General features: G+C 35.3%; 1 protein-coding gene across 1 annotated transcript in view; it reads left to right on the top strand.

Moving 5' to 3' along the window:
- Window positions 1–1,717: 1,717 nt before the first annotated feature.
- LOC123565561 (probable E3 ubiquitin-protein ligase HERC1) overlaps window positions 1,718–14,509 on the top strand; it is a 182,289-nt gene continuing 169,497 nt past the window's right edge. The window contains exons 1-7 of the mRNA XM_053550306.1: window positions 1,718–1,784; window positions 2,462–2,617; window positions 11,131–11,207; window positions 11,659–11,755; window positions 12,108–12,251; window positions 13,183–13,310; window positions 14,145–14,289. Coding sequence (XP_053406281.1) covers window positions 1,718–1,784; window positions 2,462–2,617; window positions 11,131–11,207; window positions 11,659–11,755; window positions 12,108–12,251; window positions 13,183–13,310; window positions 14,145–14,289 — 814 coding nt within the window. The remainder of the gene's footprint in view (window positions 1,785–2,461; window positions 2,618–11,130; window positions 11,208–11,658; window positions 11,756–12,107; window positions 12,252–13,182; window positions 13,311–14,144; window positions 14,290–14,509) is intronic.

Genomic DNA, 14,509 nt, shown 5'->3' with positions numbered 1-14,509 from the left:
GGCGACCGGCACACGGCACAGACAATGCTGCTGTGATAATAAAATAAAAAAGTGGAAAACCATGTAGGTCTCGTAATGCGACATAAACGAAAAATTTTAACTGAGACTGTTTATGTACGGTAGCGGAAATGCAAGCTACTGTCCATGCCCTCTAGCCTTAGGTTGAGCAGAACTCAACATTAACACGTTATTAATACTAGAACATAAAGAATTGGAAAACCACATTTGTTAATACCTGTTCTCAATTTGTTTCATTCTGCCGCTGACCGTTCCAAAGCGAAGCCTAACTGTGCATACTTGTTCGTTTCATCTCATATATGTTTCCCTTTGAAATATGTTTCGCGTACATACGTGCATTCGTGTATGCTTGCACGCTGATGTATGTTTACATAGTTGACTCAGTTGCTTGTTGTTTGAAGAGGCTGCTTTGCAGGATCTTGATTTTCTATTTATCCTTGCCTCTGCGAACTTCGTGGAAGTGAAGAGCGAGCATGTGTAAAAGTTGACCGGTTGAATCTTTCTTGTGGTGTTTGCCACTGGCCTGAAGTAATATCCGGGGCACGTAGTGTATTTTTTCAGCTATTAAAGTCGCAACCATTAAAGTATAAAGTCGCTGGCGTAAATTGCATTACTGCAACATAAACACAACTGAGTTTAAAATTATCTTTAGATCGATGACACTATATACAGTTAATTATGTCAGCCGCTTTTGGACGTTTTGCACGAAGCATATAATGTAGATTTAAGTCAAGATCTTGCACACTATACTATCGCTTAAACCTGTGCTCGGATGCGTTACGTATTTTGCACATTTCGTTACCCTTCATGAAAAGACTCAATCAAATCGAGTGCCCGGTATAGTTCCATTTTCTTACAGACTCTTTTTGCATATTTCTTGCAGTCTATGAGGTAATTATGCATTTTGCAATTCTGTAAAGAAAAATTCAGTATTTCATTTGGAAAATAAAACAATACTAATTGATGATAATATTGCATTCAAACTTCACATGATTCTTGGCTATGACAACTTCCAATTGTATTTGGTAGTATTAAAGAAAGATTTATCAAAAGAGGTTTTTACCCCCTTTTTAAAAACATACTGCATGTTTGCTAGTTCTTACTCTTCCTGAGACCAATCTGTTTATATACTTGTTTTCTGGTCAGTCTCGTCGAGCTATTTTTTTAAAAAAGGAGTTTCTCTTGTTAGTCTGCTGTTCATTGCAAAGACAGTAACTACACGATTGTTTATGTGTACAAATGTTTTATTTGTTTTAGAAACTTGAATGTTGTTACCATTACATGTTTTTGGGGTTCACTTAGCGGTTTTTTTATACACTGTCCTGAGACTTTCGAATAAGGTGCATTGTGGTGAAGAGTGAAGTTTGAAGCACTCCTTAAACCGGTTTCAACACTCCAATGGTGGTTTTGCCACTGAACGTTCCAAGGCAGTACTACCACCGTGTTCTATAATTGTCCATCGCTGTCTATGTACTGTTATATAAAAGCATAATAAATTATATCACTCACAAATCCATACAGACAGACACTGTTGTAAAGTTGTATTGAAGCTGCGTTTTCTCGGAATGCGGCTCTTTTGTAGGACCTTTATCATTGTTTTATCTTATTAAATACTTTACCAAAAAGCCAAGAAAGATAAGGTCAAATTAAGAGTGATTTTATAAGGTCGTCAACAAGCATGAAATACCCCAGCTGAAATATGGCTCCAAGTGTGGTCACACTACACCCAAACATTCATAGACCAGATAGAGATTGTCCAGAGACAGGCAACTCATTGTGTTAAGGCTACTACCGTCAAACCTCCTTGTTTCAGACATACCACAATCCCTAATCTTTAATCGACTAGATCTCCGACGTATTGATAATAGATCTACTTTCCCTTATGTCTAAAATCGAACATGAATTTGTTGCCATCCCCGACGAAGGCTACTTAATGCCCCTCTCCCGCCCAACACGTCACTTCCATTCCTTTAGTTACAAGTTATTCATAACAACTACAGATTACTTAAAGTAATTACGTCTGGACCCCACTGGAAATAAGCTTTCGGACTTAATGGGTTATCCATGCAACCATAGATCATATTTATTTTACCTAAGTTTTTCTAACTCAAACAATTTTTGTCGTTTTTATTTCTGTAACATCTTAAATATTATTTGAATAAGTTATTCTCTTGAATATGAAAATATGCTCTCAGCCTATTTACTGCTCTTAAATAGATATGCTCTTATTTATCACATTTGCTTTTAAGAATGCTGACTTTGCGATATGTCAAATTTACTCTGTGCAGTAGAAATCTGTTATTTTATTTAAATGTCTATTTAATCTATTTTATTTGTTAAAATTATTTTACATTGTTATACTGTATAATGTGTGTTAATGTTGTGATATATGCAATTGCAAAATAAATAATAATAATTAATAAAAGTATTCTTTCTCTCCCAGAACAGTATATCACTGGAATTATTCCCCCTCCTGCTGTTGCTCACATCCCAACCCCTGGGCAGTTCAATGCATTGATCATGTCTCACCCTATATTGCCTGATAGTATATGTATCTGTATCGGTTATGGTGTAGGGTCTGTTACGGCATGGACACTGGGTGTGTGTGGGGGGGGGGGGGGGGGGGGGGGGGAGGGGCGCTTAGTCAAAATGAAGGGCTGCCTTGAAGCCCTCAACTGTCTCTGCACGAACAACACTACTGTCCAGATGATTCCAATCCACTACGGTCTTTACGAAAAAAGAGTTCCTTAGTTGAACAGTTCTACAGTTTTTTACCTTAAAGCCCTTATCATGATACACTGCATGATTATCAATTAGATTAGATGACACATAATCCTTAAATTCCCTAGGTTTGATTTGCCTCTTTACGCGAACAGGTTGTAGAAAATCTGATGCTGGAACGACAGGGACCAAACCCTCGGCCACTTTAAACAGGAAAATCAGTCTGCTTGCTGTTTGGCGATCCTGAAGTGTTGGTAATCCCATGGTTTTTAACATATTAGTAACACAACCGTCCTTTCTAGATCTATAATCTCCACTAATGAAACGATCTGCCTGTTGCTGATTTTTTTCTAATTTCAGAATATCACGTTTTAAGTAAGGATCCATATGATCGCACCATAATCCAAGTATGACCCGACCAGTGCTAGATATGCTGTCTTTCTACACAGCATCTGACAATTTAAAAATTCCGTCTAAGTAGAGCCAAAGTATATAGTGTTTACTTTCTTAGTTATTTTGTTAATATGAGTTGACCAAGTCAGGTCCTCCGATAACGTTAACCCAAGGTACGGATTTTCTGGTACTTGTTTCAATATATGTTTACACAAAGAATAGAAATGTGGAGATTTAGTATTTATACTCTTAAAGTAACATTTTTTGCATTGATAGCTACTTTTATATTTTTACTTATAATCAAGCTATTTTTCCTTGCTTTAAACTATCATTTTACACTTCAGTCTATTAATAATCTTCGTGGTTTGACGTACCAAATGCATTTATACTCTACATATTAACAACTCTGAATTGCTAGACAGATCAGTGTAACAGACTACGTCCTGGACAGAAGAAGCTGCGCGGTTCGATTAAAGAATTGAAATATTTTAGTAATATATCGAGCAAAGACAATAATGTTTTCCTGCAGACGAATTTTTTAAAATCAGGCAAGCTTTTCATAGTTAGAGCATTTTATCTAGCAGATAATGATTTTTTAATTATAGTTCTGTATTGTAAATATTCAAGTATGAATCATATTCAGGTCTGTCATGATTTTCAAACTGATGTTCAAATGTGCATGAGTAATCGGACATATCTATTTGGATCAAGATCAGCCACAATCCATAACCGACAGTACAACCAAATCTCATGTAGCAAATCTGCCTCCCAACACAGCACAGCTTCTGCCCAGCCACTGTTGTCCTTTGGAACTGCTTGACTCAATGTGCCATAAATCAGCTTTCTCTTGAGGGCTTTAAAGTTTAAAAGGTCCCAGAAAAGTCACAAATTAGCAATATAGTTAAATACAAGATACAAGAAACTTTATTTAACGTCGGATACTATATATAACAAAAACATTAGCTTAAAGCTATTTCCCGACAAACATATGTAAAAATAATATAACTATTAAAAAAGGCTGTAAAAGAAAAGTACATGGTTAAAGCATAGCATAAAAAAAAGATAAGCATATTATATTGGTACATGCAAGTAAAAATACAAATCTATGGGCATAAAATAAGGAATTAGTAGTTGACAGTCGGGTATGTGACAAGTGTGAGACAGAAAACCTAATTCCCCAAGTAAAGTACTTATCCCAACCTACCGAAAGAAAGATGTAGAGAGGGAAAAGGGGCCTGAGAGGGTCATACACAGTGCCACACCCGCCTCTGTCATCTACAATGTTATCACAATAAAAACAGATTGGCATCATGCATGAAAGAGAGAGAAAAAAGATATATATAAAAAAATATATATTAAGAATATACTAAATTATGACTTATATTAGAGTGGGCAGACCAATGCTCGGCGTAAAAACTACATATTTTAAATTTAAAAACTGATTTTACATTAACTTACCGTACTTTTTTATCGTCAGTTTGTAGAACAATCTTTGAGTATTCAACCATATTGTTTACATATTTCTAGTCACACCGTGACGTAATAGGCGGGAGCTAAAAATAGTATCAGTAAAACCTATGCAGTTCATGCGGAAGTATACCAGCGCTCGGCGTACGGCATATTAATCTGCAGGTTGTAATTTTGAACTATTTATGTATTAAAGTAAAGTATAAGACATATTTAACACAAGACATAGGTTGTATTGATTAACTGATTTTCTAAAGTACATAAACAGTTACGTAAATTACCCCTCTCTCTATTCTGCATCTATAAATTGAATAAACACATTTTACACAACAATTATCTTAAGGAATTCATTTGAAGATAATTTATCACAATTCTGTGAGTCTAACTTCAAGAAATCAATAAATTATGATATCTGATGATTTATTTCCATTATTTTTGGAAATCTTTTCAAAAGTGTCATTAGTCCACATAGTAGATCTATATCAATTACTTCGACAGCATAAGCTACAGAAAAGTGCAGTACAATGGGTCCGTATAAAATGCCATGATAAGGGTTTATAGTTTATTTAAGTATAAAGAAATAGAATAATTAAAAATGAAAATGCTTTTATTCTCCATAATTCGGCCTGCAAGCTACTTTTTTAATACCAATTTTACCAGAAAATCTGTTTTAATGACAGTAGAACACAAAACTGAACGGCTTTTAGCCTTGCATCGTCTGCTCTACTGTGACCACGTGACCATACTGGAAATGAACCGCACTGGGATAAAATTACGCGTGATGTAAACAAACGAAAGGGGACTCATAAGAGCTGATATTTTATATATATATTAAGAAATTCCCAGAGAAACGTGATATACGCCGAGCGTTGGTATGCGCCGAGCATTGGTCTGCCCACTCTACTATTTAAATGTAAGTACTTAGTTAAAATGAAAAACTATTGTTAAGATAATGAGTAAATGGATAGATGAAGTAGTGATAAAAAGTTTAAGATATGCTTCGCCTGGTTTTGCCAGCTGTATGGCCAGTCCACACGCGCTGAGACTCCACCAGGCGACAGCACAAAAAAGAATAAAAAACCAAAAAACATGGAAGCAGACAAACAAATTAAACTGATAAATGCAAAAAAAAAAAAAGTCTTTAGCTGAGGACGAAACTAAGAAGCACACAAATAAATAAAGCAATACAACAAGCCAAACAGCAAAGAAAAGTATAAAAGCAACTATAAGCACATGGCACATTTACATTTGGGACCAGTCCAGGTGCGGATCAGCCTGACAAATTCCTTGTATTCCTGTGCAGTCCTTATATCATTTGGCAGACTGTTCCACACCCGAACGGCCTCAAACCTAAAAGAGTTCTTGCCATACCTGACTGTTTTTACTGTTGGTATTTCTAATGTGTTTTCAAATCTAGCTATATATAGATAGAAGTAGCTATAAAACCAGTACCAATAATGCAAAATATGTCAAAATAAGATGAATAATGGTGATAACCACGTCCAAAAGGTTTATAAGATGAAAATCAATAACACAAAACCAAGATCTTTGTAGTCACATTTTCAATAACTGCGGCAGTATTTTGTGATAAACCATACCGAATTTTTCACTTGTGATAATCATCCTACTGGTATAAGACAAATTTATAAGTGACTAATCGCAGAAATTTGCAACATTGAAACTGAAACTGCATAGATCTCCATTCTTTGTCTTTTGTCTCATAAACCATTTGAATGGGATAATAACTATTTTATATTTGATATTCACATATTTTGAACAATTGTTATTGGTTTTATCGCTATTTCTAGCTATATATAGCTAGATTTAGCTATATAGCTAATTTGTGACTTTTCAGGGACCTGTTTAAGGCACAGGGGTTCGGCTCATGCCTAGGTCCAGGCCCTACCCTATAAGAAAAACACAAGGGAAAGCATTTCACCTAGAGCAAAGTTCTATGTCCCTTCGGTTTTTCGCTTGCTGTATTTTTTCTAAATAAATATTTTCAGGGTTTTCCCTCGGGTTTTTTATTTGGGAGTCCATGGACTCTCATGGCTGCTAATTTAAGGGTCCCTAATAATTTTTGGGGGTCCACAAATTATTGATCTTGAAAATGGACATTATTACTATAAAAATTTACCCTAAAACCGAGTGAACTTAATTGTATCTTTTTAATTTAGATAGCAGTTGATTCAATATTTCGGAATGGTATCTTTCAAAATGGCATGAGCTTCTCAATTCAGACTGATTACAAAAGGTGTGATAGTCTTTTTGTTATGATCAAATAGCCAGTAATTACCGGCAATTAAGGTGTCACCTCGTGTCAATTATGTTGTTCACAGTTTTATCTCGGTTAAAGATAATACTCGATCCTTAATTAGTATCATAATTTCTGTGATTTATTAATATTTTTTCATGAAAATACTTTAAATTTATATGAAATTAATGTTGTTTAAATAAAAAAATAAACCATTCGATCTTTTACGGAACGTAATGGCAATCTTAGATTTTAGCGGTGACAATTAGCGCGGAGAGTAGTTTCCCTTTACCAAAATGGCGAACATCGATAACAAAACTTGTTAGAAGTTGGAAAATCGTCTATACCTGTGTATAATGAGCACCCACGATTCAGTGATGGTCCCGGTGGTAAAAAACTGCGCATTTTACATGGGTATCTGCGCAAAGGAGGCTTCAGTGCAAAGGAGTTTCGTGACCGATCTGCGGGTCCAGTGGGACGCAGAGGCACTAAAAACGCGAGTTCAAAGCAGTAAAAGCGCGTCAGGGACGCAGAAAACCTGCGTCCAGGAAAACCCTGTATTTTCTAAAACTATATATGCCATTTGTTGTCTATTAAATTCTGCGCACGATGGTACCAAATTTTCTTACATGCGTGCTAGCAAACGCAAGAAAACTGCATCCAAACTTTCAATAATGTTCTGAAATATTGTAGTCGACGGAGACCGTGTCCAAACTGAAGCAACGAATGAACTCCACTAAAACAACTTTAGATTGATAAATGCGGACAAAGGTAGGTCACGAGCTAATTCGCAACAATATTTGATCACTATTTATCCCTCTATCTCTTACATGAAAGCTCCGGGGAAGATGCAATTCTGTATTGTTTTTTGATCGCCCGTGTTTTCATTCACATGCATCCATATTGTTGAAATCAAATCGAGACTGACACACCTCCAGCATCCAGTTGTATTATTGGCTGATCCGTATATATGACAGCCTCGTTTTGATTTCAACACTATGGACGCGTTTGAATGAAAATTCAGCGATAAAAAAACAAAGCAGAATTGCATCTTCATCAGAGCTTTCGTGTAAGAGGTAAAGGGATAAATAGTTATCAAACATTGTTGTGCATTAGCTTGTGACCTACCTGTGTCCGTATCTATCGCTGTAAAGTTGTTTTAGTGGAGTTCCATTGTTGCTCGAGTTTGGACACGGTCTCCTACGCCTACAATATTTCGGAACATTTTTGAAACTTCGGATGCAGTTTTCTCGCGTTTGCTAGCACGCATGTAAGAAAATTTGGTACCGTCATGCGCAGAATTTAATAGACAACAAATGGCATATATAGTTCTAGAAAATATTTATTTAGAAAAAATATAGCAAGCGAAAAACCGAAGGGACATAGAACTTTGCTCTAGGTGAAATGCTTTCCCTTGTGTTTTTCTTATAGGGTAGGGCCTGGACCTAGGCATGAGCCGAACCCCTGTGGTTTAAGGCTGTTCTAGGTCTAGGAAATATCAACACATTGTAAATGCTAGTCTTTGTTTTATCAGTTTTTTAAACTGTGTGCAAAGAGAGACTTTAAGTCTTTAATATGTAAATAGTTGACCCGTGCGGCTGCGCATGTACTTACTCTAACAAATTTGACGCGATCCTATGAAATATTGAGATAATTTTTTCATATGGGCAGTATCCCCACTCCCGTCAAACACTCAAAAGACCAAAATAGTGGAAGCAATTTCCGATGAAATTTTCATCGCTGCCGACACTTTACATGGTATAGGTTTAAATGCTGATTATGTCACAAATTGGCCATAAATTCAAATAAAACTTACATGTATCGAAAGGGGATTCAATTCCTCATTGATTTATGTAAAAATTATCAAATAATATCCAAAATTACGAATTTTCTGGTGATTTAAACCTATGTATGTACTGTACACGATTAACTTTTACTGTGTCTACACACCAATTTGCGCAAGCGATAAAACCAATAACTTTACATGACTGTGTACTGTGATTTATCCTCCATTATTTTGGTCCTAAGCTTTGACATTTAGATTGCAGCGTCACAAATATAAAACAATCTGAACGTTGAATTATTTTGACTACGCATGTACACTGTACAGTATTTTAATAAAATGGCAAGTATACTCTTCTAGAGTGAGGCGATTACTGAAGATGATGATGATGTTCAGATGCTTTGATAGCTATAACTTGTCACTTTAGTCTCTACAATGACATTTCCTTATGTTCTGCATCTTTAACATTTCATTGTCCAACAGTTTCATACATTTTATCGCTCGTGCATTCTGTCGCTAGATTGAGCCTCATTAGAGCATCAAAATCAATTGTTTCACTGATCTTTTATAGATAGTATGCCCTTTTCATAATTCCTAGCCCCTTAAATGGTATTTCAGCTCTTATCAGTAATAGATTTATGTTCCAAAAGAGTTTTTGCTATAGTTTGATACCACCATTCCAACATTTAAATTTAAAAGTCCCTATGAAGAAAAATTCTATGGATTGTTGTGAATGAATAATCAAGGCTTTCACATGATGACATGATTAAAGATTAAATATGAAGTGAATATTCTGCCATATAAACCGTGGGATGAGTATACCCTTTCAGAAATAGTAAATATTATCATAGACTGTACCCATTTGTGTGATTCAAAACATTTAAAAATAGAGTCTCTAGAAGGTGTTGAGTTCCACTGTAAAAGACTTTTTTTGCTCTACATGATGAATGATTTAAACAATTGAAATTGTGTGATCAAAATAACTCAAAAAGTTCCCACAAAAACAAAACTGCATTCAAGAACCTCGCTAATAGATGTTTATTATTACCAAAGAGTTAGTAAAGTGTGGTGTTTATTCATGATGGGGGTAAATATACTGGAAATTGACGTGACGTGTCACGGTTCACCAACATTGTTGGAAAAGACAAGAATACAGAATACAGGATGACCTTCACCCTCTGAAACAGCTAAATGCTTTCTCGAACCAAGACTTGTGATCATTGGTTAGCGCTCAAAAACTGAGGCTTTTTTAAAAAAATGTTTTTAATTAAAAACAGATATGTAATTATGTTTGCAGACAGGGGTTTTTTTTACAGCTGGGGGAAGGGACCCCAGCCTGTCATTGCGGGAAGAAAATAGCGCACGACGAGCAATTTTGGGAAATTTTTTTCACTCTGGGGGGGTGGGGGGGAATTTACAATTATGCATAATAAACACTTTAAACTATGTTTTTATTACATATTCCTGCAACTTTTAGCAACTATACACACTGTCACTTAGCAAATAAGCACATAGATGAAGACCAGTCCATTTTCGTTGTTGTTTGTTGACGGTCACGGATGCCGCAAACTTACAAAGTGTGTCATAATATGAGACATATGAGACATATACTTACGTCTTTTGCCGATGAAAAAAGAAGTTTTTTTAACAATCTGTTTACCTCCGAAAATGACTCTGATATTTTAGTTTTTTTACGCTTGGTATCGGAACCAATGATGTTGTAAAACAGTATCGTAAAGCGTCAATATGAACTAACGGAGTAATTTCCCTTGCTTTGTTTACGATTTCGGAGGGGGGAATTTCGGACGTAGGGGAATTTCGGACTGCGGTAGGGGAAATCCTTGGCTGTGGGGGAAATCCTCGGCTGGGGGACGAGGCCGATATTCGGCTGCTGCTATAGAATAAAAAAAAACCCTGGCAGACAAAAAAACTTCACAATATGTGGTTACTGTTTTCTATAAGAAGGTTATGTATTACTCTGGACAGTGATTTTAGATAAGCAAATTTTGTGCCAAAATTTTCTGTTGTGTATATTTCTATTTGAATGTGAATAATATTATTTTCTTTTTATTCCTTTTTACTGTCATATGGTTTGCCAAAACATGTATAATATTTAGAAATGGGAAACAGCTTCAAGTTCTAATTTTCCAAAGGCTTTGTTCCATGAGAAGGCTTTGAAAAATGAGAAAGAGGCATATTTGCCTTTATAACTTTTGATACTTGTATTATTTTGCTGTTTACAATTTGAATTGTGTGAAGGTCAACTCTTCTCAAACTTCATTTTGTAAAAATAGCAGTTTAATTTTGCTGTGACGGTCCTTTTCTAAGAACCCAGATCATATACATCACTACACTAGTTAGAAAAAGATTTTATTGCAATATTAACAGTTCAGACACCAGCAAATAGAAGGTGATTAAATTTCATATATTTTTAGATTCATATGAATAACATGTCATTGACAGTTTTAGTTTAAATCTGACTGTTTTCTTACAGGAGACTATGGAAAACTAGGTCATGGAAATAATTCCACACAGAAATTTCCTAAGCAGATCACAGGTCTATCTGGTATTGTAAGTACTTCAGCTAGTTACTCAGTTCAGTTTTACTTACATACATGTATTTATTTCCCTAGATGTGAGCAAGTTTATTGTGTCAAATATTTTTTATATGTTTTATATTTAAAAAAGTAAAAAAAAATATATTAAAACAGAAATTAGTGTTAAAATGATAAAACATTTGAACGATTTTGGCCATTTTTTCAAGTTTTGGTTTCTGTTTATATCCTTTGTAATTAAAATGTCAGGTGTTTTTTTTTTTACAGGCTGAAGGCACCAATTTTAAAAGTTGTAGCTGAAGCTTCAGCTATTCTTTGCAGATTGTAGTTCAGATTCAGGTTTAAGACAAATTCAGGGTTTTTTTCTTATATTGTAGTTGAAGTTTCATCTAGTATGTTTGGTTGTAATTCCTATCTCAGCTGGTTTTCTTTTCAGATTGTAGGTTAATTGTCAGGTTGTTTTTCAGATTGTAGTTCAAGTGTCAGCTGGTTTTCGTCACAGTGCTGCAGTAACACAGGAGGGAGAACTTTACACCTGGGGGGAGGGGGATTATGGAAGATTAGGTATTTTCATTATAAGAACTTTATTCCTTGAGATATTGTAGCGGAAGGGGTTCATTGTTATGGCAGGATTTGTAAAATGTTACATGTAGTAACATTTAACGTGGTTGGGATAAGTTTTAATTTTTGATGATTTTGTTAAAAGTAGGAAAAGTGGTAGGAAACTTGAGAACATCTCTGTAAAGATAGAAAATTTAATCAATTTTTTTCCAAATTTATGGCAATTTTAAACACGTATACATTAATTTCTTAATATATGTTTTGCCATTTGAACGATAAAAATATATTGCATCAAATTTACTGATTTATCTATTTTGCAAGTTATTTACGTTTAAGCTTTATTACATTAATATAGGCCATGGAGACAGCAGTAGCAAGAATTTACCAACCAGGGTGAAAGATCTACCATTGATCTCCCAGGTCTCCTGTGGAAGCTCTCACACTATTGTAGTTGCAAGGGATGGGAAAACAGTCTGGTCGTTTGGCAGTGGGGATAGTGGTATAGATTTTTTTGATTGTAAAGAAACTTGACATCTGTTTCCAGTTTTAAGACTTTGCAAGAAACCTTACAGTGTGTATATATATATATATATATATATATATATATATAGTAGAGAGAATTTATACGAACTAAATCACCACCACAATATACCAGACCAATTACGGCAAAGCGCCTAGTAGTACAAACGAATATGCACATGCCACAGCAAGTCCACTAACCCAGAAAGATTAGTTTCGATGCTGCTTTATATACGAGCCCGAATTGCACTACACATTCGTACTGGTTCAACATTTACATATATATATACTCAAATCTCTGTTTTCATGTCTCACAAATCAGTAGTGACATTTTAGTCTTTTTAACTGATTGGGACCAGAGAAGCTATATTTTTTCTCTCTGAAAGTTAACTGGATCTCAAGGATACATTGAATATATACAGATAATTTTGCATTAAGGGATATAATTATATTCAGAATAGTTGACTTTCCCATACATGAGATCCGCTAGGATACAAGTTCGCATTATAAATTATTATATAGTAGAGAGAATTTATACGAACTAAATCACCACCACAATATACCAGTACAAACGATATATATATATATAAAATATGAGGGGTTTGAGCAATCCAGATATGGAAAACATCAAGAAAATTTTCAGGGACAATAAGAATTGCTCCAGTGGACCCAGGTGCTTCACTCCAATATTCCAGTGAACAATACTTTACTGTATAATAAAATCTATAAGGTCATTTGGAAATATAGAATGCAACCAAGCAATATAATAGCAGACTGGGTTTGAATGTCTTTTTATGAGGGATACTGGGAAGTACAACGCTCCTAGCAAGTGGTACTCCCATTATACAAACATGGAATGCACTCCATCCAGTTTTGACTTTACCATTAATATGTTGTGCTTTTTACTTCAGGGAAGTTAGGTCATGGTGATACATGCAGACAGTATAAACCAAAGATCATTGAAAGTTTGACGGGTGTTACCATCAGAAAAGTGGTTTGTGGCTGTCATTTTTCTGTAGCACTTACCACCACTGGTCAGGTAAGACAGATTTTTATTTGTCTTTTTGGTAACTGTAAGGGGATTGTTAAACTTTCACTCCAAAAATACCCTACTTTCCATCTTCAGCATCCAGGTTCATTGTATAGTAAAGCTTTGATAGCATATTCATTTACTAGATTAATTTCATGAATGATTTTTACTTGACCCCCACTCCCCCCACCTCAAAAAAAACCCCCAAAAAAACCCTTACCCCATTGGAAGAAGAGGTGGTATTTTGTTATGTTCATGTTGATCTACCTGTCAGTTGACTCCACGGTTTCCTATCAATAACTGGAGGACATTTTGGCTTACAGTTGTCAAATTTAATAGGATAATTATCTGCAGTCAGTACATGCTGTTACATATTTAGAATCTAGAAAGATTTCACTCCTTTACTGGAGAAGGCTGGACTTACAGTAGTCAAACTAAGCCTGTCTGTATTCTTTGGATGACCCTTTGATTTTGAGGGTCAGTATGTTGATGAACAGTTTCTTTTAAGTAACTTGTGAAGGCTTGTGTTTGCAGTATTCAGACTTCTTAGAATGGTTAGCTTTTGTCCCTAGATATTCAATATGGTGTTGTTCAGTAGGTCAGAGGTCAAGGTTAGTAGATAGCCTGTAAAAAGGTCAGAGGTCAAGGTCATAGTCACCTCAAGACTGAAAACAGTTTCTAGGCATTGAGTGGAGAAGACTTGGGCTTATGGCTGTCAAAATAAACAACCTCTGCCTCTGACAAGCCATCCGTGTTTTACATGAAGCTCTTCTTTATATAGATTTGCTATTCAACCTTATATTATTTATCATAATTTTTCAAATATGATTATTTCACAAACAGCTGTATGCCTGGGGGTGTGGCTCTGTGATAGGGTGTGGCTCTCCGGATGCAACTGCCCTTAAACCACGCCTTCTGGAAGACTTCCAGACAATACGATTGGTGGATGTTGTTTGTGGAGACAACCACTGCTTAGCTCTCACTCATGGTCAGTTTAGTCAGTGTTTATTTTTTACAGCTTGTGTTGTATATTTTCAATTTATTATTATGTATTGCACAAAACCAAAAATAGTTTTCCTTGCAAAATGAGATAAAAGTTTTAGAGGTAACGCAATTGATTATCTTGTTTTATACAAGCATGTCAAACAAAGCAGATACGATAACTCTAAAGTTACCAAATATTTATTGTTGAAACCTGATATGGGAGC

This window comes from Mercenaria mercenaria, chromosome 8 (assembly GCF_021730395.1).
Source record: "Mercenaria mercenaria strain notata chromosome 8, MADL_Memer_1, whole genome shotgun sequence".
Classification (NCBI taxonomy): Eukaryota; Metazoa; Mollusca; class Bivalvia; order Venerida; family Veneridae; genus Mercenaria; species Mercenaria mercenaria.
The sequence above is the reverse complement of the archived record's forward strand: the minus strand, read 5'-3'. Positions and strand labels throughout refer to the sequence as shown.